Below are 27,644 nucleotides of genomic sequence, written 5' to 3' on the forward strand. Positions count from 1 at the left end.
TGCACCATGAGTGAAGTTTCTGACTCAGTCAGGTAAGTCCTGTCTGTGAAGGTCAACCACATTAAACAATGGATGACATGCTGAACATGATGGAAGAGAGCTTCCTGATCCAGTGTGCACCCTTCAGTTATTGCCACTTATAGTCATTTGAATTCGTTAAAAAGTATAAATGTTCAAAATTAGTGTATGTGGTAAAAATAAGGGAAAATTGCAGTGGATGAGGAACATGGCTTTACAAAATATACATTAACATGAATGAGCTGGATTCAAACAGAATTTTTGAGTGAAGGAACATTTTTTTTAACTTAAGAAAGTCAAATTAACCCAACACCAATGCACGAATAAATATAAGTTAAAAGAAAACACAATTGATTCAAAGTTACTGTGTTAATACATCTTGTTAATTTGAGTCAGGAAAACTTAAATCAGCTGTGCTTTACCACTTCATGTTGTTTTATTTTCAGTTTTATTCAACAATTCTCTTTTTTTCAGTTAGGAAAAGTGCCGTGAGATCAGAGATTGAAAGTAAGTGATTACATCTACCCACATCACTGTAATTTAGTAGCTTTTTAGTCTATTCTTACTGTTTTGAATAAATCAGGTATTTTACTTAAGTATATTTTAGGGGAGGCATTGTAGTTCACTGCATTTTGAATAAACACCAAGTACTGAGTAAAAACATAAAAACTAGATGGTAAAATGTACAATGGCCTATTAGGTCTCTCTCAGAAAATGACAAATAAAGATGATCCATTAGTTTTCATGGAAAAAAAGAACAAATTTTGAGGACAAACTTGACATTTTTGAGAGCATAACATATTTGCAAATTTAAAAGAAACCAAACTCTGAATTTCAAATGTAAAATTTCATAACTATAAGAGAAAAAAGACATTTTCAAGGCTAAAATGTCAGAATTTTTTATTTATAACCATAAATTCATACAATTACACCATTATAAAGTTGTACTTTTATGAGAAACCAAACTGAAAACAGTGGTTGGATAGCCCCAGGTTACACAAATTTCTATTTTTAGTGCTACAATGAATGTTTATTTTTTTTAGTTGCTACTCATAATGGTCTAAAATCACAAGGACTTCTTTCATTCTTAGTCCAAGTTGAAAGTAAAATTTGAAAAGGCTCTCCACTGCATGACTTGTGCAAAGAAAATGTTTAATCTAGTAGGATTTTCTTCCACACAACTGACTTAACTTGAACATTTTGAGGTTCTCTTGAAATGTACAGATCCTCTTTATCTATTTGTTTTAGATTGGCCTGAATACATCGCTGTAAAAACAGGGTGGTCCAAGCTCTCTGTCAACAACATGAAACTGACCAGTAGTTTTGCTTTGACTACACATGATGGTCAGTAGCACATAAAGAAAGAATGATCTCACACTAATCCAACACAGCTGTTTTGTTTCACTTTATTATAAAGGTGTGACTTTACCTGAACAACCTGGTTGGAGATCCAAGCTTTTTGTCAACAACATGAAAATAGCTATTAATTTGGCTTTGATAAATTACTATTAATTTGGCTTTGATAAATTACTATTAATTTGGCTTTGATAAATTACTTTTTACTTTCACTTGAGTAGGTTAATGGATGTGCAATTTTTACTTAAGTATTAATAAAATTAATTGTACTTTTGCTTGAGTAATATAGTCTGTACAGTTGCCTCAAGTAGATACAGCCATATTTTTTATTTTTCTCTGCTTCCCTTTGATAACAAGTAGCCTACGTTTTGTTTTCTCAGGGACTCAGCTTATCTGACGCTCTCTTGGGATAATAGAGCGGACTTTCCCATGATGTTGTGTTGATTTGTCAAGGTCTATAGGGGAAAAATCCATCACCATGGGAAATAGAGTAAAATAAAAAGTATCGATGAGCACCCTTTGAGTGCTTCTTTAATGAGGTGTTTTTTTCTTCCATTTCAAGTCCAAACTGCAGCTTTTTTTCTGATTTAATTTGGGTAGTTAAAAATCTTAAGAAATCTGGGTTGTGATTCCTCATTGAGGAAGTAGTGGTAAATTCAAGGGTTAGACCAGTTCATGAACCCCTGATCTAAGAGACCAGAAAGTGAAAATAAATGTCCATTGATTAAATTTAGAAAGAAAATGTATTCATGTAAATATTCACCATTTTTGAATGGTGAAAATTCTTGTCATAAGTATTTCTAGACACTGATTTGTTATCGTGAATTGTTTACATTTATACTAAGACAGGGTAAAGTACATTCACAAGCCTTGACTACATTTGAACAAGCCATACTTATAATAACAACGAACAAGATGCCAGTTTTTCGAACAAAAACACAAATCTGGATTGAGACTTTTTTATAGTAGAATTTGCAGGATTGTATCTGACAGTTATTCCATATAAAAGAGCCAGAATGAAGCAGTATTGATCTTAAGAGTAAGAACTGAACCATGTCAGGTAAGCTTTGTGTGAGAAGTGCAGTACATTTGTGTGAGGGTTTGTATGCGTGAGTCATACAGCTGCTCTACATTTTCAGCCCCATTTACTCATAGTAGTCCTGTAGCTACATCTAGACCAGTCATGTGTGACTGAACACTGAACAGCCCGAGGAGGAGGATGTGATCAAATGAATCAAACAATTCAGCTAGTGTAGTGTGCAATGACGACGCCATACTCATGTTCTCTATTTCTGCTTCTGTTTCACTGATTGATAAGCATTCTTAATCTCACCATTACACAAGGAAAAACATTTTAAAGCAGAAGAGGATATTATGTATATTTATTAATGCTGTAGTACAGTATAGCCTTATTCCAGATGTAAACCCCTGTTCTTTAACAGAATAACGTTTTTTAGCCAATGAGAACGATGTGGATGGGTACATTGAGCTTAACCATATGGAGAGTAATGTCAGACGTCAGGATGCCAGAAATCAAGCCATAAGTAACTGAGAAAACTTAAGTGGAAAAATAATTAGATAATTGTGATAATGCAAAATTTTGCAAAAAAAAGTATTTAAAAAAGTGGTTGATAGCGGCAAAAAAACCCTCTCAAAATGGGCTATAAGTGAAAAAAAAAGTGGTAAGTGGTAATAGTGGGATAACAATAGCAAAAAGTAGCTACAAGTTGAAATTGGTAAAAAAAAAACCCAAAAACAAACAGACAAAAACACCAACAACTTGGAAATGGTTAAAAAGTGGCAAAGGTTGGTGAAAATGGGTTGAAAGGGGCAAAAATGGGTTAATATGGTTAAAAAAGTAGGGGAATGTTTACATAAGTGTTAAAAAAGTGGAGAAACTGGATTAAAAGTGGCAATAGTGGCTGAAAGTGGATGAAAATGGCAAAAATGTGCCAATAATAAGCATTAAAAATTTAAAAGTGACAAAAAATATGTTGAAAATGGTTCAAAAAGTGGCAAAAAGTGATGAAAAGTGGAAAAAGGTGGAAAATGGGTTAAAGTGTTAAAAAAGAGACAAAAATAAGTTGAAAGTGGACTAAAGCTAAGTCACTCAAAAAATGGAAATAGTGGCAGAAAGAGGATAAAAATGGTTTAAAAGTGGTGAAATGGTTTGAAAGTGGCAAATATAGGCATAAATGTGGTTAAAGTGGCAAAAACAAAGCTTTGTGAAAATGGGTTAAAAGGGACACGATTGAACAATTTCAACATCAGACCCAATGATCAGTTGTTACACTATTCAGCTCCAATAAAGGTTAACTGTTATCCAGGATGCGAGCACCAGTGCTTCTGGTCAAACACTCATGCATCTAAATCATAATGATCATGATAAACATTAGGTCAAAAACATTAGGTTGCTCATTAGGGTAACAGGTGACTAACTTGCCCATAGGTGTGAGTGCCTGGCTGTTTGTCTCTATTTCTCAGTCCTGGGATTGACTGGTGACCAGTCTAGGGTACTGTCTTTCCCAATGACAGCTGGGATCATCTCCTCATCACCCTGCGACCCTGCATGGGATGAGAGCTATAATAATGAATGTATTTATGGATGACGAGGACACATCGACATGTAGATGCAGGAGCTGAGCCAAGCCAACCTTCACAACTGGATTTGTTTCATTGTTATAACGATACAAGTGGAAGCAAAAAATATATTTTTAAATGGTTTTCTTGATAAACATTGTAGTTTAATGAATATCTGTTTGTTACTTTAGAAATTTCCATGTAAAATTGTTTGTGGTGCTTTTTTCAGTGTGTCTTAAGACATGTTTTGACTTTATACACTTGTACTTAAGAATAAAATAATGTGTTATGACTTTTTATTTCATGTATGATGGGAATTCCCCTGAAACATAACAAACCCCTCCTTGACAGTTTTTCGGTCTAATGATTTCATGATCTGCATGTGAGGCTGATTTGATGTTAGTTTCGGTGTGAAGTGGATTTTCTTTTCTCGTGTGTATTTTTAACTCCTCGACCTTTTCTCTTTTTTCATGAAAAGCAGAAGCACCATTAAAGTTTCTTTCACTTCCTTCATACTGTGTCCTCTGACAGGCTCGACTTTATTGACCTCTTGCATTTAAATACCATGGTTGCATAAGTGAGAGTGCTATTTCAGTGCTATTTCTACAAAAACTGTCTAGGATGGCCTTAAAATGGGTTAAGATAAACCAGTGCCTCAACTTTCAGTTGTTCTGCTATTATTGCAAACTGCTTGTGTGTATTGATTTTTTAAAATAAATCTTTACAGAAACCTTGTGAATGAACCATGGATGCTAATAATGACACAAGACACAGATTAAGGGGGAAATATCTTTGTTTTTTTAAAAAATCAGAAGAAAAAGCGACTTGAAGAAGCATAAAAAGACAAAAGCATCTGATCCTTCAGCCACATTACAGAGACAAAACTCAGTGAACCCAAGAGAAACAACCCCCCCTCCAATGATACAAAATAATATTAAAAAAGACAGGAAAAGGGACAACTTATAGAAAATCAACCAGAGAAGGTTAACAAAGAGAGGCCTCACTTCTACCAAGACTACAAGCCTGAAGCATCATTACAGCACATGCAGCTACAAAAGCGAAGCGCTCAGCTTGCAGAGTCCTGACCTGTCAAGGGATAAGTCTGTCTGAACTCCATGTGTACAGAAGGGAAACAATGATTTCTTATCTGACATATCACAAAAAGAAGATGAATTAAAAAAATGAATTCTCAAACCAGACACTTGTAAACGATTGACCCATTGGCTAGCTTATTTCACACAATGCACGAGTCATGGCTGATTAATAGCAAAAATTTAATGTTTACTATGAAGAAACAATGTGTAATCTTGTTATGTTTAAAATTGACTTTTGATTCTCAAGTTTTTGCTTCATGGTGTGTCTACATGTAATTGAACACATGCTGCCACATTAGGACTGATTTATAATCAGGATAGGTTACCAATAAACCTGATGGTGTCAAACAAAATGCCAAATGTATTTCTGTCCTTAAACACCCACCAACATCTTACACACACTAAATTTAACATTTTAACTCAGCAATGTTTTTTTCTGAATGTATGCCAGAGATGCAGGCTGATCCAAAAAAATGGCATGGATACGGAAAGGCAGAGTAAAGATGGGAAATGTTCATATCAATGCATGTACGATGGACCAGTGGCATTAATGCCTAGTTAACATTTGCCTCCTTTGATCAGCTTATGGAGGTGACTGACAAAAGTTTTTTTGGGTCTGGGTCCACAGCCTGGCAGAGATCACAGCCTCAGCTTCAGATCAATTTTGCTTTCTTCACTTGTATTCATAATGCTGTTTTTAAAAGGTCTCTGTGTGCTTCATATTTCCCTTTTTCTTTTTAAAACGAGAATAATTGGGGAATTTATGCCCCTATTTATACAGGAGAACAGTGGATAGAGCCAGAAATAGAGATCAGAGAGTGGGGGAGAGACATGCAGGAAAGGAGCCAAAACCTGGGCCGCCTGCGCATATGAGAGAGAGATGACACTGACAAGCATAGCTCTTAAACTGTTTTCGAATGAGAGAGCTGAGAGCACAGCTTTGTGTAGAAAATGAGAGCTGCCAGTACAAAAAACAATGGCTGTGGACACAGGTCCCTACGGCTGTAGTCAGACTACCTTGTCTGCTACTTCCTTTACTTCACCTTTCTTTTGTGTCATCCCAGTTTTATTACATTTCTTAGCATGGCTATACACAGTTGTGCATTTCTGCCCTGTCAGTTAGGCTCAATGGGCTTGTCCACAACAGAAACCCAAGAAACAAAGCAAACAATATAAAACAAAAAACTCAAGGGTAAAAAAAAAAACAGTAAAACAAATAGAAAAAAGAGGTTTACATTTTGAAAAAAGTATTTGTATTAAACATATTTGTAATAAATAAGGGATTATTTAGGTTGAAAAAAATAGATTACCGTTCCCTACATGTTTGATGGACATACAGTATTATTGACCTCTATGGGCCCCACAGGTGTCAAGGCCCCAGATAGATTTATCCACCGTGAAAAGGGTGATACCTGCTGATGCCCATCTTGGCTCTAAAGAGTGTCTTAGTACCTTCCAGTATAATTTTTTGACCTAAGACCAACAACAAAACACTTTAAATGCTCACCTTAAAAGTACAAACAAAGTCTACCTTTGTCTTTCATCCTTTCTTTTAAATTAAAACAATTATGTTCTCTCCTCTCCACTTTCCGTATTATTTCTGTCAGTAAAGATTTCCAAATGATATTAAAACACAGAACAAAAGAAAAGTTTGCTTGATATTCATTTTCAGAGGACAGGAGCATGGACTTTCCATTGTTCACACTTACTGATGAATCCTTCAGTCGTGCTCTGCTGTTGTCATAAAAATAACAAAATATGAGGTTTCAAATACATTTTTCACATCTTGCCTCTTAAAACATCAAACTGTGGCACCTTTCTCCTTCCCTTTGAATTTCAAGTATATTTACATCACTTATTTTACCAAGCACAGACTGTATTCTCACACTGATAAGGGATGTGATGCTTCACAAAGAGCCTGAGATGGACTCAACCTCCAAATAGCATGGACATTGTCGAAGCTTAGATTTGAAAAAAGCACAGAAACAATCTTCAGTAAAATGATGAATATATTGCCAAAAACATTTTAATGTGAGTCATAAAGAGACAAAAGTGAGTCAGAGCAACCAGGTGGCCTGTGGACTCATACTGTAAAAATGACAGTTAAACATGGCTAACTAAAGAACACCTCTGCTTCCTGCATTTAGTCACACCTGACACCTGAAACTTCAGTTTACCCTCACAGTAATGTCCAGCCCATGCTATCTTGCTGCACAGGAAATTTAAAGACACATCAGTCAAACAAATACAACATATAAAGCCTAAGAATATGTATCTATGATGAAACTCACCCCTGCAGAGTTCCTCATTTGAGCCAAAACAGTTTTTAAAAAGATTTTGTAAACTTTGTTTCTTGTGCAGATAACAGGGAACAAAACTGAAAAAGACTGCATTTTCCCTCTGGAGTAACAGGCTTTTACTTTTAGGGTTTTTAACACAATACTTAAATAAATATACGGCAAGATTGTGGTTATCTTGTTTTGATAAAAACTAGGCATTAACAGGGACCATGTGTTTCAGTGGATCATTGTGCTGGAATTTCTAATGGAGCATAGTGTAGAGTGACACGAGGCTCCAGCTAACTGATCTTTCAAATTAGAAGCTATATCCCATTTCAAGGGCTGCATCCTTCGAAGACTGCATTTGCTCTGGTGCAGCTGTTGAATGTGCAAGGTGATGAGTGGTGTTCAGAGAAGAGAGGGTAAGAGTTGGAAGAATCTGTTGATGCAAACAGGAAATCTCCAGGTTAGACTGACTGAGGCTTCAATGCAGGCTATGAAGGCTGCGTCCTTCACAGACTCGGTCCTTTGAAGGATGCTACCCACAAAATGAGACACAGCTAGAATGTGTACATAAAGCATATGATGTTAAAGTTGAATTTAGATGAAAAAAAGGAGCTGTTCATTTGCTGCTGGCTAACCCTAACCATGCTCTAAAGTTACAACATTGAGCTAATTTCGATTTTACCTTCTTCCATTTTGGATCCTAAGTTTGAGGAAATGGAAGTGGCCTATGACCCAACGTAAGACAGTGAGCAGGCCAAAAGACCAGAAGGGGAACAAGGAATCTTTTGAAGATTAAACAATATTTTGGAGAGGCCTAGATCCTCTTTGACACAATGGCCTTCATGACTTTTGAAATTTCCAGATTTTTCATGGTAAAGCTAGGATTTTCCATTGTTTACATGGAAACTTGTTAAAAAATTTTATGAAATTTGCATGGAATATTTTGGGGAAATTTATGTTGGAGTAATTAGGCTATATGATTGAGTTTCACTTTAATATTTGGAGAATATTTGAAGAAATTTCAGGGTACTATATAAGGATAGTTTAAAATTATATTGATGGAAGTTATGGGTTAATTAGCTGTAAAATTTTGGGGTGTCTTAATGGGATTTTTTTTGTATACTAGTATATATTTGGCATGGTTCTGGGACATTTCATTTGAACTTTTTTGATGAATTTGCTTGAAATATTTAGGTATTATAACAGAAACTTCAGAAATTAATTTTCAGAAATTGATTAGAAATTAGGTGTGTGTGTGTGTGTGTGTGTTGGGGGGTGTCCTTTGGAATTTCCAGATTTTTTTAAGAGTAAATTTCAGAATTTTTTTTTTTTTTTTTAATGTTAGGTGGAATTTTCTGTCATTTTCATGAAATCTCGGTGGATAATATTTGTACTTTTCTTTTTTTTTTTTTTTTTAAAGAATTTGCTTTGAGATTTGAGGGAAAATTTTAAGGAGTTTTCACAGAATATCAGGGGAAATTTATATAGGAGTGTTTGGGATTTATGATAAAGTTTCATTTAAAGAAATGTCAGGGTTCATGGGATAGTTTAAAAACATGTTTAAAACTTTCACAGAAATTTTAGATAATTTCTTTGAAATTTTAGGAAATCTTTGTGGATTTTGGAGAAGAAAATTTCCAATAAATTCAGAAATGTTAGTGTAAAAGTTGTTAATGCTTGTCTTTAACCAGTAATTGTGGCCCTCCATCAAAAAGACTCCACCATCCCTCTCCCAATGACTGATACCATTTCTGACGGACTGAAAGCCCCCACCACACTCAGCCTAAACAAATGCTCAAAAGCCTGCCCAGTGCTGGATTTTATTCAGAAACGGGACCTTTGGGAGATTTGTGGTCCAAACTATTTCCTGTTCAAAGCAAGGCTGGACTTTAAACTTTAAAAACATGTACTAATCCCAAATTAAAACTTAGGTCTCAATAGGTTAAATGTTCTAACCAAAAAAAACCCAACAGATATCTATGGGTTTATTATTTATGTTAATATGTTTACCAATCACAGTGTTGTTAGCGCTTTCATGTAGCTTTGGTAAAGACAGTATAGAGGAGGGATTTGTGTAGGCTGGAAAACAAAAATCTGTATGGCGCTTTAGCTTCAAAGCTAGCAACATAAGTACAGAATGATCTCGAAACACTAAAGTGTCCGCTTATCTGGTCAAACCCCTCTCATCTCTATTTTGTTTATCACTTGGAGTAATAAGAAATGAATAAATGCTAACTTAGGCAAATGTGTTTTGCTTTATTTTGTGCTGAATGAAATTTTGCACTGTGTCTTACGTTTGGTTTTTGCTTCCGGTCTGAGCACACCTACATTTGTGGAGCATCAATAACTCTTCTTCATGTGTTTGTGCACTTGGTGCATCTGAACTTTTTAACCTTGCTCTCCTTGAGGTCTGTTTTTTGTGTTGACTGTTGTAATCTTTGGGACACTTCAGGACTTTATAAAATGTGTTTAGGAATACTTGGCATATCGTAGACTGTGTACAACCTGCAGGTCTTTTTTTTAATTGTATTAGCTAGAGCACTAATCCAACATGCTAACAAGACAGACATGGCTAGCTAACCATACAGCTACAGTGGTTTCTTAGCTAATAAGCTATCATTGTTTCACCTCTCATAATGGCCACTAGGAGATAAACATCATTCCTTTCATAGTGTTGAGTGGTTGGTATTCATTTCTCTGCTTACCTTTATGTGTAAGGTGTCAGCAGCACGGTGAAGTCTCACATGCACAAATGTCACACTGGCATACAGAAAGTGTTTGTCTTTAGAGCAGCCAGATTCTAGCAAGCACAAGGACCAGGCTGCTATATTAATGCTGTAAACTTGTTCCGTATCCCATCATGCATCAACAAATCCTCACTTCCCCCTACTTAACCAAGAATGTCGTAATGTTCAACAGTCATGGCTGGAAATCATGCTATGTAAGCATTGCATCAAACAAACTATTTTCTCCAATTTCATGTCCCTTTATACAATAGCTATAATTAGAAACATACATATAGTATTAAACAGGCATTTAAACTTCTTAGAAAAAGTAGTGTGGCAACAATAGAAACAGTATCATTTCATTTTTTTTTTCCTTTAAGAAAGTCTATTTCATTTTCTTTAGAAAAAAAAAGACACTTGTTGAGGTTCCTGCTGGGACTGATGTGGGCGTAGCGAGGTGAATGACTGACAACACAGCTGACCAATAGCCTTTGAAGAAGGAGCACAACACATTACACTTAGTCAGTGTAAAGGCCAGTCAACGGCATGTTTACTTCAAGTTCCTCATTCTTCTGATCCTTTTAAGACTTAAGAATGAGTATCCAACTGTCCCTGAAGGATTATTCATTAAAAAATTATACTTATACTACTATGCTAAAACAAATCCAATAAAAGGAATGTGTTTAAAATGGCTACATGAAATAATTCACTGTAAATAAAACCCTCTAGACTGAGTCCAACGGTTTTGTGAGGAGGAGAGTGAAGGGCCAGGTGATACTCAACAATCAAAATGTTGATTAATTGTGTTTATGTGTTTGTGTGTTTGTGGGCGATTCACCCATCATGAATACCTTTCTGGCTGTTTAAACTCAATTCTCCTGCTTATCTCTCCTCCCCAGAGTCTTTCTTTTTCATATTACTCCTCTGCTGCCGGTCTGCTCCACCTTCTTTATATTCATTCATCCACTCAGCACTTCTCCCATTATTCATTTGTCCATTTCCCCATCCCTTCAATCCCCTGCATTTTGTCCATCCCAAGCAGCCTCATATCTGTAAACTTATGAGCTCTCCTGCTCTTCTTGGTACTCTGTCATTCCTCAATGGCAGTATTTAAAAAAACGAAGCTCTGGTCATCAATCTAAGGCTCCTCTTCCCCGGTGCAGACAGCCAGTCGCATGGCTACAGACAGGTGGTCGGTGATGCCGGCCAACTGGGTGACAAAGCTGAACTCCTCGACTTCCTGCAGGAAGAAAAAGAAGGCTTTTAGCAAATCATCATGTTGAATTCTCAACTTCTAATATCTTTTAGGGGCACTGTGAGGTACCATGACTAACAGCATCACAGATGTTTTTCGTTTTCTAGCTCAGTGGTTCTCAAATGCTGTGGCAAAGCACGAGGCAAGTCTAGGTGTGCCATGGGAAAACGTACAGTCATATGTCATTACTGCAATTATACAACTAAAAAACTTCAACCAGTGGGAAAGAAGCTATTTTGCATGGCGTGCCTTGAAATTTTGGCCTAGTCTTAGGCATACTTTCGGCAAATAAAGTGTGAAAACCACTGATCTAGCCAAGAAGATCTGACTGCAGACCTCTATCATGGGGTGTCCTCCTCTGTTGGGCAGGAAGTGACGGTCATCACCCAAGCTGGAACCAGAATGACGTACTGAATGATTTAAGTAGCTATTTTTCACAAAAGCAGAATTTTGTGAATAGATATCGAAAATTTACTGAGGGGGATAAATTTAAATCAAACACCACAAACTAAAGAAAACCCAAAGAGGGTTAGGCACCTGGACCCTAAAGGTCAAGGTCAGGGTTAGGGTAAGGGGAGGGGATGAAATTAAAAATAACACACCACAAACTGGGCACAGGCGCTAGCGCTGTTGCCTCACAGCAAGAAGGTCCACTAGTTCGCTTCCCAGTCAGGGCCTTTCTGTGCTGAGTTTGCGTGATCTCCCTGTGCATGCGTGGGTTCTCTCTGGGTATGCCGGCTTACTCCCACCATCACAAATAACTCATTAGGTTAATTGATCACTCTAAATTGTCCCTAGGTGTGACTGTGAGTGTACCTGGTTGTCTGCCTCTACATGTCAGCCCTGCGATTGACTGGTGATCATTCCAGATTGTACCCCGCCTCTCGCCCAATGACAGCTGGGATAGGCTCCAGCCCCCCCCCATGACCCCCAACGAGATAAGTGGTATAGATGGGTAAATGGACACTACACACTAAGGTGGGTTAGACACCTGAACGCTAAAGGTTAGGGTACGGTGGGGTGGAGGGATTAAAAATAACACAGCTCAGTAAACCATGCTGAGTGCATGCTTAAGTGGATTCTAGATCAACCAGAATTGAGTTGAAAATTTTCAAAAAGAAACTGACTAAATATCATTGTCTGACTAAAACTTTAGCATTATAACTTTGATGTTAAAATTGCTCATTTTTCCTTTAAAATAGGATCATAGGAAGAATAAAATTTTCTATAAAGGTGTATGAAACATTATTGTAGGTAGAGGCAGATATGAGATTTTAACAGTAAACAATTAAAAGTCCTCCTTGATGCACCTTGGAGAGGAGGCAGATGTTTAAACAAATAATAAAAAGGGAAATTAATCAAAGTAGTTTTATGGATATGTCTTAAATTCATAATTGTTGGACATTACTCACCATAAATACACACTTAAAACAATCTCAGAATTCTCTTCACAACTTAAATAGAAAGGAGGTAAACTAAGTTTAACCACCCTCTCACTGTGGCAAATGTTGACATGTAGTAAGGATTATGAGGACATGTAAATTATACTTAAGCTGAGTGTTAATCACAGGAAAGTTGTGTTTTTTCTCATGACACCAGCAAGAGGGACATTTCTTAATAAACACGAGAGGGCCTTCCCCAAACTGTCAACTCAAAGTCTCAAACATACCATTGTTAAGAGTGTGGACTTTTCTCTAGCATCAGCATCTCCCTTCAGTGGAACTGAGGGGGATTTCACAAACCATAAAAACCAGTTAAGGCCCAATATGGACATTTGGATCAGTATTTCTTGTCAGACAGGTTGCCTTATCTCTTACACAGGATTACAACTATAGTTTGTTGACATCTACTGACCACTCAGTTACTGTTTCTGATTACATGATGTGTAACAAAAGGATGACTTCTCTAGCTGTGACTGGAACTGGAACCAGGAATGTTTTATTCTGAAACCACACAGAAGCATAAGAGGACCTGCATCTAAAATCTCACAGCGGCAGCTAACGCAGAGGTTTAAAAACAACACTATTCAACTCTTTAAGATAGATAACCTCATGATTAAAAAACCTTTTACTTCTTGGACTTCAATCATCTGTGCTACAAGAACTATAGCAAGTGAATAATATGTTAAATTATTGTTTATTTTATATGTGCTGATTTAGCTTTTACATTAATATTAATGATGATTAAAATGTATATTTTGAATAAAGTGAAAACAAATCAGTTTACTCTACAAACAACAATGGTTTACGGTCAGCTGAATGTACCATGCTTTAAAAATTGAATATAGCAGCATAAATGTCAATACAGTAAAAATGATTGTGTGGAGATTTTTAAAGGGTTTGAATAACAATACGTGTTTGAGTCTCACAAAGCAGTCAGGTAAGATGGAGTTGTGTTACAGTAACTACATTCTGGCACAAGGGGGCATCTGGTGTCTAGTTTCAGAGAGACAGAGGGAGGCAGACAGAAAACTGAGAGAGAGAGATTCTATGTAAATAATGTGATTTGCTATTCCAATCCTTCAAACACACACACAGCCACAGCAATGCCCTCATGTCCTTCCTGTCCACTTGAGGTTATAGTGATTTATCGACTGTTTCTGTTGGATTGTGTCTTTAAATTTAGACAGGTCAAATATTCCCACATGGCACATCACTGGCCTCTAGGTTTGTTTTCTGTGTCTCTGATTTTTAATCCATGTAAAGCATCGAACTAATTTAGCTTGAAATATGGAGATACAAGGTTTTGGCCCGATGCCAGTGATTTGTAACAGAAGTGAATAAATGAATTCTAATGCTGGCAATCTCAGCTGTTATGGCTGAAAAGGTGGTCATGTTCAATGGTGACTTTCAGCTAAATGAGATGCTGAAGACAGAAAGAGTGCATGCAAATGCTTCTTTGTGTAGTTTCCTGTCTGATGATCATATTTTGACATTTTCATGAACAACTAAACATAAACATATTCGCTTAAGGAGCTTATGTCTGATTTAAGTTAAGTGCCTGTGTGTGAAGAAATTCCTCTGTTAGTCTGGTCTTTACAAATTTAGTTTGTTTCTAACTCCATAATACACCTCAAATGCAATCATAGACTAAAAAGCATAACAGCTTAATGTCCGTAACGATACGTTCACTGTGCACTGTAGTGAGTGACCTCATGGTAGTCATGAGTCTGCAGGTGGTCAACAGATGGGGCATTGTTAAAGCTAATTTCTGATAATCCTCGACTAAAGCATACTTGTTTCCAGTCCTGCTGCAGGTGCTCATCGCTGTAAAGGACGTAGTCGATCCTGCGTCCATTGCCCTTCAGTGGGATCTTCCTCCCTTTCTGACTGCTGGCAGGACACTGGCTTTTACTGGGAGGAAACACCAGGTACTCCTTTCTCCCCTCCTCATTCTCCATCACTCTGGGAGGGACACACAGTAAACGGTAAAAGGATCAGAGGATTGAAGAAGGACACACAGTGTGCAAACAGATATTCAAAGGGAATTATATATTATCTTTAAAATTGAGAGCAAGAGTGAAGGAGCTCAGATCACAGAGGGTGGTGCTTAGCTCAGGGGTAAAATGTTGGTTGGATTTTGCTTAATGAGAAAATGCAGATGTAAATTAACGTTCTTCACAGAATCACTTAAGCCTAGGAAGCTAAAGTTTGCTTTAGTATGTAGGTACTGAAAGTTAATGAAGATAAAACTGTTGTGGTGAAGCACTGAGCAACTTCCTTTTGTCAGACTATTGCAACTCTAACCTGACATGCAAGATGGAAAACCTTCGATATATAGCATTTGGGAGAGGGCAGGGCCTTTGACAAAAAAAAAAAAACTTGGAGGGTGATTGGATGAATGTTCTGTCTGTCACATCTTTACGGGCCAATCAGAGTAACAAAACAAACGCGTCATTTTCGCTGCTACTGAGGTGTGTGTGCGCAGCTACAGAGGAATAAAACTCCATAGAGAACTGCATAAAGTGGACCATGGCGACTGTAGACATGTCAGTACACAACATTTGTCGTTTTGAAAAGAAAACAACTCACTGCTATTCTTTGTTCTTCTTTTAACAAAGAAATGTCATCAAGTAGTGGTGGGCGTATTGATCCTAAAGTATCGATATATTGATATTTACAAAGTACTCATTTGGTATTAAGTACTTTTTAAAAGTATCGATGTTAAATGAGTACTTTAAAAAAAAACGTCTAACCATGCACCCCATCTGTTTGTTTGCAGTCACTCTCATCTGTCTGTTGTGCCAAAAGTCCGCTGCTGCACTGTTTTCCATGTCACATGACTTTGGCGAGCAATCAGATAGAGCAAATGCGCACATACACACACAAGGCATCAGCATGCACACATGATTATTCAGAGTCCTCATGTCTGTATCAAACTGGAGAGAACGGCATAAAAAAACTGCTGCAGCTTTGTGGAATAACTTTCCACAAAAATGCAAAGGTGACTCAGTGTTTCCAGTGTCAGTTTTTATCTCAAAGTTATAAAAAACTGATGCATGAAGAAAATGTTAGAGTCACGTCTAATCTGCACCACTCACTTTCCGACAGAAGACATTGATGGTGTTTTTCATTGAGCCAAAGCCACAGCTAGTGCCGTTAGTCATAAAAACCAGGAAAGAAACAAGTTCTGTAGCTGACTCTGATGCATGTGCGATTAATTTTAATTAACTTTGAGAGTGTACTTCTAAATCTGTTCCTCTTTATTGCTGTTTACTAGTTTTTCTCCTATAATTTGACTGCCTTTTCCAAAAGTTGAAAAAGTTTTTTGGAGCATTTTCTCAAACCACACATTTAATAGTCCACGGATTAACTAACTAATTTAAACAGTCTAACCATTAGGTACAGTGGGGAAACAAAAAAGATAATAAGTCCCATATTACAAAAAATATATATTATAACTTAAAATCCTGCTTTGAAATATGTTTTACCCCAAATACTTAGTTGATAGTTAAAGATAATTCGGAAAAGAATTAGTTCTATTTATTAAGACTGAAAAATAAATGATAGATAATGTTCGACTTTTTATTGGCCTTATTCACATCAATTTAATAATTATGTATACTGCTGCTTTTATAACTAAAAAGTATTGGTATTGAGTATTGGTATCGATGATACTGGTCCTATATTTACTTGGTATCGGATCGATATTAAATTTTGCAGTATCGCCCACCACTATCATCAAGATCTGATCAAACTGGCGCTTTAGCAGCATCCACGCTAATGTATTCCGCCATAACGTCAGCGGCCTCTTGTTGCTGCTTGCTTACATCACGACTCCGCCGCGCCCGAAAGTACTGCCCCTCGTCGCTGATTGGTCCTGTCACTTTCTCATCGGGCCCAAACGGTTCAGACGGGAGCTTTGCAAGATGGATTCACCAGTGAGAAACAAGGAAACGGGCGTATCCATCTGCTTTGCAAGGATATGTCAACTCTAGGTTTAGGTAAAAGTTTGGTTAGGGGAAAGTACAATGGCCCTAAAGAAGCAGAAACATTTTACTAAATACAAAAAAGTCACTATAAACAAAAATTGTTTTACTTTCCATAAATATCTTTTTTGTAACTTGTGAAATGTTTTTGCATTTTTGAGGAATGTTTTGGCATTTGACCTTAAGACCTACCATAGGTGAGACTGGGATGGACCTTTGTTTTAGGAGGAGCACGTCTACTAAACTGATCCTTATAATAAGAGAGGGCCATATGTTTGTGTTTTTACACATTTGATATCTGACAAATCAAATCTGACTGAACACAACTTTAATCATGTTAACCCTTTATGATCCAGGGGTAGGTTTTAACATTGGGCCAAAGACTGAGCTTCAGCATTTAGTGGTTCTGGTTTAGATTATCATTCAAAATGAATTTCAGTGACAAACTGACCGAACAGTTTTGTGTTGCATGTGTCCCTGAGTGTGTTACTTACTTTTGTAAACTTTCAGGTGAACTGACCTCGTCGTCATAAAGGCCACTGGGATCCAATAAAGTACCTGAGGAATGACACAGTAAGAGGAATAACACTGATGAGATCATTTTAGAGATTCATCACAGCTTTTGATGCAATCAAGTCAGTGCACTATATGGACAAAAGTATTTGGCCACACCTGTTAGTTATTGAATTCAAGTATTTCAGACAGACCTGTGTCCAGAGGTGTATAAAATCAAGTATCTAGCCATGTAGTCTCCATTTGCAAACATTTGTTTGTTCTGAAGAGCTCAGTGACCTCAAGTGTGCTACTGTGATGAATGCTACCTTTGCAATAAGACGGTTCAGGACGTTTCATCCCTGCTGTATATTCCACAGACAACTTTAAGAAACTGTAGAAAGTTAAACTGTTTAGGTACAACAGCAACTTTTTAGCAGAAGACCGCACAAAATCATAGAACTAGGTCAACAACTGCACAAGTCACAAACCCTCTACTGATTCCATAGCTGAAGAGTTCTGAACTTCCACTGGCATTGATGAAAGAACAAAAACCATGCAGCAGCAGCGTCATGGAATGGGTTTCCATGGCTGAGTAGCTGCATATAAGCCTCACATCACCAAGTCCAAAGCTGAGCATCAGATGGGGTGGTGTAAAACACACCAACACTGGAACGTGGAGCAGTGGAAACGTATTCTGTGGAGTGAAGAATCACACTTCTCTGTTTGTCAGGTGGGCAAATCAGGTGTGGTGGATGCCTGAAGAACCTTACCTGCCTAACTGCATTGTGCCAACTGTGAAGTTTGGTGGAGGAGGGATGATGGTATGAGGCTGTTTTTCAGGGTTTTGGCCCCTTATCTCCATTAAAGGGCAATCGTAATGCTTCAGCATACCAAGAAATTTTGGACAATGCTACTCTTCCAACTTTGTGGCAACAGTTTGGGAAAGGGCCTTTTCTATAAAGACATGGTTTGACAGTGTGGAAGAACTTGACTGGCCTGCAGAGCCCTGAGCTCATCCCCATCGAAGCCCTCTGGGATGAACTGGAACAGAGATTGCGAGCCAGCCCTTCTAGACCTGAATCAGTGCCTAACTTCATAAATGCTCCACAGAATAAATACAGAAACAATCCAAAATCTTGTGGAAAGCCTTCCAAGAAGAGTGGAGGCCATCGTAGTTGCAAAAGGGGGGGACGCGCCATACATGAAATCAAATACAACACCATTGCAGTCCCTGTTGGAGTAATGGTCAGGCAGCCAAACACCTAGGTAGTGAGCTTATGAAAAATGAAGATATTCGTTTTAATTCCAACTTGAGATGTTGCCACTTTAGTCCTGTGGACCAAACTGATGTTGGATTTATGCTGAGATAGATAGATGGGTTCAAAAGTGCAACTGAAACAACTCAATAGTCTCAATGGTTAATGTTTTTTTCCTTTTTTACAGATTAGAAAGAGTTTATGAGCAGTTATGTAGAACATATATTCAGAAATGACCCTCAGTCTCTCTCCCTTCATGATTTCCATTCACAGAGAAAAACAAACCTTGAAAAGGACTTCATTCTTTCAGTAGCCTGCTTTTGGCTTCCTGGGAATGCTTTTTAATCAACCAGTGTCTTTTTCTATCAACTGCTCTACAACTTAGCTGCTTTCAAAGTGGAAAAGGAGCCATCAATGCTCCTTTTTTTCCTGAGAGCTTATATCTCTATGATTCTAAGACCACTATCCACTCTTATCAGCCAGAGAAATGAAGCAGCCAGGGACAGACGGGCACTTAGAGAGATCCTTCTGACAATGAGGATGTGAGGCCGTGGGCTGGATAATGTGTTTAAAATGCCCCATATGAAGAGAGCAGCACTCTGGAGTTACTCTCAATTCACTGCTGTTGTTAAGTGTTGGTAACTCTTAAAAAAAAAAAAAAAAAAAAGTAGGCGTCTGACGGGCAGCAAGCTTTTTTCACAAGTCTAAAAGCTGTTTTTCAGATCACTGAAACAAAGATGGTGAAGTGTTAGGCAGCAGACACACTCAGCTGTACGGACTGGCTGCTGCCTGTCTGCTCAGCTACACTCAGCTAGACTCTACATGAGATTCACTCTTCAACGTGGTTTACATGACCTCAGTTTTTCTTTCCACATAAATTCTGGCATCATCAAAAGGCTGTAGTGTTTGTGTGGGGAAAACAAACAAATGTTCTCTCACACCAATTCTCACCACAACTCCTAAAATACGATGGAAGCCACACTCGGTGTACTCGCCTAGTTTTTTGGTTTATGGTTTTTGTGTTTAATCTACCCTCACACATGATCTCAAAGGCATCACCAGAAACAGTCATTCAGTTATGAATGGAGATGATACATCTTTAAAGAAACCTTTAATTTTCACTCCATCCCTCGTGCGACTATGTATCCATGTGATTGCTGTTTCACAACAAGTGCTCCCAAGTTGGCCATAATTCCCACGACATTTCAAGTAGCACAAACTCTGCAAGTTGTGGCTGGTTTAGTCGGTAGCATCAGAAAAGTCTTAACTTACTAAAACTATCCATTTAATTGACCTCACCCTATGTGGTATCTGTCTGAAGAGCAGTGAGTGAAGTTTTTATTGTGTTAAATTAAATATATGAGGAATATTAAGCTATTATAAATTGGAAAAATCAACCAAGCCATAAATTCTTCAATAATGTGTCAGTTTGATGCCATTTGGCTTAACAGTGGTAGTATAACAACCACAGGTTGGCCTGTAACTTAACTATATTGCAGAAGCATCTCACTAGTGCCTCTCTACTTCAAGCACATACCTGACCCAACAAGCTGAGCACAGCGAAAGAGCAGGGCAGGATGTCAGACACAGGAAAAACAGCTGATTTCTAAAAACAACACACTTTGTGACTCCTGATACTTTACAGATAAAGTCATCATAAACTTAGCTCACAGTTAGAGTCACAACATTCACAGAGATTTATTCAATGACTGGATTTAGTTCACGTCTATCAATATAAGTCACACCCACTTTCACACAAGTCAGTTTCATTGACTGTACAAACAGAGCCATAGTCTCAGTGATGTAACCTTCTGGATACTACAGTGTCGTTTTGAAGCCAAATGATGATGGTTGCTTTACTGGAAAGGCTGTCTAAAGTTTAAATATGCTGAAGCAGACCTGTAGCTTCTTGTAAAACTGCTACAATATGACTGCCCTGCACTGTAAAATGAATAGGTAGAAAATACTCAAAGTTTTTCTTGAAACTGATTACGTTAAAGTTTTCAAGTGGTGGAGATAATTTTTTAAGGATTACTAAACTTAAAATATTTAATAAATGCTGTAATCCCTTATAAGTTAATAACTCAAAAAATTAAAGGCAAATGATTAAGTAAAAATTTTAAGTAACTGATAAAAACAATATTTTTTTAGTAGCAGGTACTCAGTCATTTTAAGGTATATTAAACATACATTCATGTTAGGTTAACATAACTTTTTTAAAGTTAAACTACACTGTAAACTTCCATAAACTAAAAAGTTCTGTTAAAATCCAACTCTAAACAACTTGTTTAAATACTGCTCATAAAGCTACATGCTCTTCATTCCTAAAATTTTCCCTTATTTCTTTCAAATACTTTGGTGATTCTCAAGGTAGGCCAACTTCAGGGGCTACAAGTGACAATAAGGGAAAGATGCACACTAAACAGGAAGTCCTCTCCATCATGTTCATTATTTATTGTGATTGCTCCCCACAGGTGGGACTTCTGAGTCAGTAACTTCACTCATGGTGCAAAAGTAAATTAATTCTGACAATATTTTGAGTATTTTCAACTTATTTGGTTTTTAAGTGTGCTTATAAAAACATGAGCTATAGAGGCTAAATTTGTTTTGGGGACCGGGATGGAAATATGGTCATTTCTGGAGTCAGAATACTCTTTTTAAAGATCATATATGTGTGTATGCAATGTGTATGTGTGAAGCAAGGCAGAAGTGGACACTCGATGAACTGCAGTTTATGCACTTCTGCCATAACTTCATTTTACAACACTAGAGGTTACTACTTGCCAATTCACACCATTTTGAATTAATTCCAAATCTGTGTTTACATGCTTTTTAAATGCCTTTAGTTTGGGATACATTGCTGGAATTAAATCAGATTGTCTGTAATAAATTACAGACAACCATGGCCTGATCAGCTACACCAGACTGTTTGGATACATTTTTGGCATGTTGAAATATTGGTAGTCTGACTCTAGCAAAGACAGGAGCCAAGAGTCAATAACACAACTTCAGGATATTTTACCTGATTACACCTGCACAAATGTCAGGCAGTGTCTGAGAGTACCATGGCAAAAGCATATCCCATATTAGCATGAAAGATATGAACAGGAGAAATATTGGCAGGAAGTAGTCTGGGTAAAGGGTATTTGTAATGATTCATCTTTGTGTTCTAGCTTGTGTTCATCGATGATGAGTTTATCTCAAGGCATTTTTGTTTGTCACTGAACTGTGCATGTGAAATTGCTAAAAACACATAGATCTGACTTCAGCTTTTGTCTGTAGATTCTTTTGAAGGAAATTTTATCCATAATTGTTCATGTACTGCCCAGTCTAGCACATACAGGATAATAACAACATTTGTGAGCTTAAGTTGTGTGTCTGGTCTTACAGAGCCTTTTGAATGACCTCTGTTTCGCATATTCTTTGTCAAAGACTTCTAATGCTGTTGACACGGTCAATATTGAAAAAGAAATCACATTGCCCAAAGGCTTGGCACCTGAAATTGGTGTGATTTGGAACAAAGGTGCCATAGACGCATTATCTAATTAGAAAACCAGGAATCTATGTGTGTTTGTGTGCTAAATTCTCAATCACATGTCTCTGGAATCAATCATCTGATTGACTTCAGTCATGGGGGGTGGTATTGCCTAGAACCTAAGGCAGTGTTGTGTTTGGTGTGAACTCAATCAGATAAGTGATTTTCCAGAATGCTGCAAACAGCCATTCTGCAGCGCTGCAAACAGTGCTTCTGCAGGACAAGCAATTGGCTTGTCTGAACAGATACTGCACTGGTTTCATGAAATCTATCTGGACACACTATCAGACAACACAGGACAATAGCTGGCAGCCTGGGTCTGCCTGCCTTTTTTGTCCCTCTATTGTCTTCATTTGGGTCTAATCTCCTTTGGAAGAGCATTATGAAATGGGATAATCTGTCCCGTTCTCTCATTGATTCATTGATCCATTCTTCTTCGCTTCCCTCTCTCTTCCTCCAGTCTAATGGAAACCAAACGGGAGGCAAAGATCTTTTCCCGACTCGCTGCCTAAAACACCCCTGTCCAAATAAATAAGCCTTCCTCTGAACGAGGCCTTTCACTACATCCTGCCAACACTGTCCCATAAAAATACCGCTGGCCTAAATAACGCTTCACATCAAGACCAAAACCCTCCAGTGTTTACGTCACTAATGCCCATGTATCAGCAGGCTGTACTGGGTGTATTTTAATTCACACTGTGGGTGCATCCTGATTTATCCCGACAGAGCCAGATTATAGTCTGCTCTGCACTGCAGGGGCTCTATGGATCATCACTTTTTCTGAGCCATTGAGGCTGTGTTTATGTAGTAATTTATAGTAGCGTTACAGTTTAAAAAATGTACAGTAAATTGTGATGATTTATAATTTTACTCAAAGCTGTCATCTGTGAATGATTGCATTAATCAGATGTAAATGAGCATGAAAGGATTAGTGACGTGTGGTTGTGTCTTCAGGGAAGCATGTGACTATGCTTGTGTTTGTGTTGTTACCCAGAGCCCATGGTTTGTCCTCTCCTGGCCCCAGGCGACATGGGTCCTTGTATTGAGTAAAAAGTGCATGCTGCTGCTCCAGCTTGTCCTCTGGAAAAAAAACACAGGAGCACACATACAGTTAAGTCAAATGTTAAAGTGAAAACATCATAAATTCATGATATTTCTGATGATTCTGTGTCACCATTACTTCAGGAATAAACGCATAGAAAATGGGAGAAATCAGAGAGACAAATAGATCTAGAAACCTAATATGACCTGGTAGATTGCTTCTCTAAAACAATGACATGTGTATGCTATAAACCTGCAACATTTAAAGCCCTTATGTCTAAATATTTCAGTTTTATTTTCTTCTTAAATGCCTCCTTTAATTCTTTTTCCACAGAGCAGAAGCATCTCTAAATAAATGCTGGTACTTAAACAGTTGTTTACAGTGCCATCAGTGAGGCTTACTTGTGTATTAAAAACACCACCAACATAACCAGCTCAGATTTCTCTGCCCGGTTATCTCTTATGTATGATGAGTTTGATTCTCATTGGTGTAACTGTTTGCTTTGCGTTGTTTTTGTTGCTCAGCAGAAGGAGCTGCTCGACCACTAATTAGAAGATCAGCTGTTTGATCTTCTTCTCCTTCAGTCCACATGTCTAAGCATCCTTGGATGAGATAAAAAGCCTCAAAGTGCTCCTGAAAGCCAGGTGTGCCTGTGTGTGTGAAATTTAATGTGTGATTGTGCATTAGATTAGATCCTTATGAGCAGGCTCCCTTATATAGCTGCCTCTGATGACAGTGTGTTAATGTAAGTGTGAATGTGTAGACAAATACATGTGTATGCTATTTCAAAGCATGATTTTTCTGCTTTTTTCATGCAGTTTCAAGAAGTTATTACTGATTTAGAACAGATTGTTTGACGAAATTGCAAAAGCATTAACTTAATATCTTTTATTTTAACATGTACAGTACATTCAGAAAGTATTCATACCCCAATCCCATTTGTCAGTTTTGTTATGTAGCAGTCTGATGCTACAATCGTTTACATTTTTCTCTCATTAATCCACATTCAGTACCCCATAATGACAAAGTGAAAATAGAAGTTTTGATTTTTTTTTCAGATTAATTAAAAAGTAACAAAAAAGATATAAAAAAAAAAACCAGATATCACATTGACCCTATTTGGACCCTTTAAATTTAGCTCAGATTCCTCCCATTTCTCTTGATCTTTGCTTAGATGTTACTCCACTTTGATTGGAGTCCACTTGTGGTAAAATGAAATTGATTGGACATGTTTTTGAAGGACACACATAAACACTCAATAGAAGGCCTCATAGCATATCAGAGCAAAATCCAAGCCAGTAGGTCAAAGGAACTGCCTGCAGAGCTCAGAGATAGGACTGTTGCAACACCACAACACTACTGGGGAACACTACAAAAGACTTTCTGCAGGACTATAGGTTCCTGAGAGCACAGTGGCCTCCATAATTCTCCAATAGAAGAAGTTTGGCACAACGAGGACACTTCCAAGAGCTGGTCACCCAGGCAAACTGAGCAATTGGGGTAGAAGGGTCTTAGTAAGAGAGGTGATGAAGAACCCAAGGCAGAGGTTGCTATGGAGAATTGGTCATCAGATTTAGCTAATCCCATTTGTACGCTTCCTTCCCCATTTACATGCTACTGACACAGCAGTGGGAGCAAATTGGGGTTAAGTGTCTTGCCCAAGGACACTTTGACATGTGACTGCAGGAGCTGGGAATTAAACCCACAACTTTCCTACTGAGACAACTGACTCTACCTACAAAGCCGCAGTCACAGTTGTCAAGCATAGTGGTGGCAGCATCATGCTGTGTGGGTGTTTTTCAGAAGCCGGCAGTGGGAAACTGGTCAGGGTTGAGGGAAAGCTGAGTAAAGAGATATCCTCAATGAAAACCTGTACCGCAGTGCTCGGACCAAAGGTTCACCTTCCAACATAACAATAACCCTAGGCACACAGCCAAGACAACACAGGAGTGGCTTCCTGGGGTTAATTCTGTGAATGTACTAGAATGGCCCAGACTTGAACCCTATCAGACATCTCTGGAGAGAACTGAAAATGGCTGTCCACAGACTATCCCAATCCAACCTGACTGAGCTTGAGAGGATTTGCAAAAAAGAATGATAAAAAAAAATCCCCCAATCCAGGTGACTGTAATTTCTGTCAAAGATGCTTCAGCTAAGTATTGAATTAAGGGTCTAAATACTTGTGTTAATGTGATATATCAGTTTTTGATTTTAAGTAAATTTGCACATTTTTCAAAAATTGTGCATTCACTTTGTCATTATGGGCTACTGAGTGTAGATTGATGACTGAAAAAATAAATGAAATGATTGTAACAACAGACCAACAATATTGAAAAAGTGAAAGGGGTCTGAAGACTTTCTGAATTCACTTTAGTTTTGACTTAATTTAGTAAAAGCACACAGAAGAATGACAATAAGACATGCAAAGAAGAGAAAATCAAGAAAATATCTTTCTTTTTTCTTCTTTGTAAATCTTTGGCTCTGTTTTGAAAATAAGTTAAGATACCTAATTTATTCAAATTCATGTTAGTAGTCTCTCCTCTTTAAAAGTTAACTGGAACTTAATTGCTTAATTTGCTTAATTTCTTTTAAATGAATTTATTTCCTAAAATAGCTGAAGACAGAAGAAATATGGAGAGAGAGAGAGAGAGAGAGAGAGAGAGCAGGGGAATTGACCAAATAGCAGCACGACTGGGAATCAATCTTGTGACCAATCAAGGACACAAACCTCTTATAGGTGCCTGCTCTACCAGTTAAACCAGTGCCCATGCTGACATATTAACCTCTACTTCAGTATGGAAATTGTGTCCTGCATATTAATCTCTTAAAACAGGGTGAAAACACTTTATTATTTCATGTCTATGTCTTTACCTCAGCTTTGCAATAGTTTAGGAAAATAGTTTGGTAGACATATTAAAGGAGACAAAGGAAAATGTAGTTTTGTCATGCTCAACTGGGGTAAAGGGTCAGCACACCAAAAAATAGGCCCACGTTTTCTTCCCAGTCCAACACTACCCTTCCTACTGACAATTTTCATCATGTTTGATCATGAAAAAAAATCTGAGCTTTTCCAAGGTGACCTCTTCTGCCCAATAAACCACCCCTCTTCAAATCAGGGGCCAGGTGAACTAGATTGCCAGTGTAATTGATGCAACAAAATAAATACATATCAGTTGCTGACACTGGTGAAAGGCACATTATTTGCAGATGGGCTGATGTCTGTCAACATGCTTATACAGATGTTAAACTTATTCATTCCTCCTTACCATACATTATAAGCTGTATGACATTTAAAGTAGCCATACTACTCTGATAACCACATAACAGTTTAATTAATGATTTAAACATAGCAGAGAACAGTGCAACATGCATTTTGATTGATAGATTTATGAAAGTAACACAGTTAGATTACGATATTTCAGGTCTTTTTGCATGAAAATTATTCCTGTTTAGTGGCTATTTGTAAAGTATTTGCTATCTATTTATACTTCCAATAATGAGCAATGGATGACTGATCTGCTTCCTCAATGCAGTTCCCCCTCAGCCTTTTACACTGCAGGTAAATATATCAATAATTTATTAGTTCCAACTAGAAAACACAATTTGCAGCTGCTCTATGTAAAAGGAGGATTACAGGAGGACTGAAGTATATTTCTGACAAACTAGCTTTATGGCCAAGTATACAGTTCCTCTGAGATTTTCATGCTGGGTGAATGGATGAGATATTAGGAAATGAAGCTTTAAACATGTTGGTGTGTGCACTGGTTGGTATATAACTGAATATATCTTTAAGAATTTATCTAATGGTCCCTGTGTGCTGTGTACCTGAGGAGCAGTTATCAAAGTTGAGGTCTCCCAGGATCACGTCAAAGGCCACCAGGTCTTCCAGAACCTTCTCTCCTTCAGGTGGTTGGGACGAGGACTGGCGAAACTCGGCCCCCCACTGGAGCAACAGGTCAAGCTGCTCACAGCGTACTGATGCATCACCTGTTAGATGGGCAAGTGTGTGTGTGTGTGTGTGTGTGTGAAAAAAAAAACATGAAAGAAGTGGATTAATGCTGAGTATCATTTGCAATAAAGAAACAAAAGCTTGTCAGAATTGAATTGATCTTCAAAGGAAGGATGCAGAGAAGCAAACAAAGATGGAGGGATATGATAATAGCCCTCTCAGCATATTTCACAATATTTATTATGAGTATGAAACTATTAAATAGACTTGCAAAACAAAACAAAGTCACATGAAACAATAACATGTAATGTACATTTTGACACAATATATAATAAAGCTCATGAAGACACAGTATAACAGTCATCCAAACTGGTACAAGTCCTTTTCAGCTAGGTGATCTGAAAATACAGGCTACAATGTTAAGAAACAGAAGTCCATAAAAACAATTTTCCTCATCTATAGCCTAAAATCAAGTTCAATATTTATAAGTTAATTCTGCAGCTTTTGCCAAGTAAATAAGACAGAAATACACTAAAAGTCTCAGGGCATCTGCAAAGGGCTAAATGGCTTTGAACAAGCCGCAGAGCAGATGTCCTCTGGTACTGTTTGCATTTAAAACAGGTAA

General features: G+C 37.6%; 1 protein-coding gene across 1 annotated transcript in view; it reads right to left on the reverse strand.

The window, feature by feature from the left end:
• Positions 1–11,197: 11,197 nt before the first annotated feature.
• smpd3 (sphingomyelin phosphodiesterase 3) overlaps positions 11,198–27,644 on the reverse strand; it is a 53,692-nt gene continuing 37,245 nt past the window's right edge. The window contains exons 5-9 of the mRNA XM_041796332.1: positions 26,896–27,057; positions 23,019–23,108; positions 17,237–17,300; positions 14,550–14,718; positions 11,198–11,299 (exon numbers count right to left, since the gene is read on the reverse strand). Coding sequence (XP_041652266.1) covers positions 11,198–11,299; positions 14,550–14,718; positions 17,237–17,300; positions 23,019–23,108; positions 26,896–27,057 — 587 coding nt within the window. The remainder of the gene's footprint in view (positions 11,300–14,549; positions 14,719–17,236; positions 17,301–23,018; positions 23,109–26,895; positions 27,058–27,644) is intronic.

The sequence above is a fragment of the Cheilinus undulatus genome, linkage group 9 (assembly GCF_018320785.1).
Source record: "Cheilinus undulatus linkage group 9, ASM1832078v1, whole genome shotgun sequence".
NCBI classification, from domain to species: domain Eukaryota; kingdom Metazoa; phylum Chordata; class Actinopteri; order Labriformes; family Labridae; genus Cheilinus; species Cheilinus undulatus.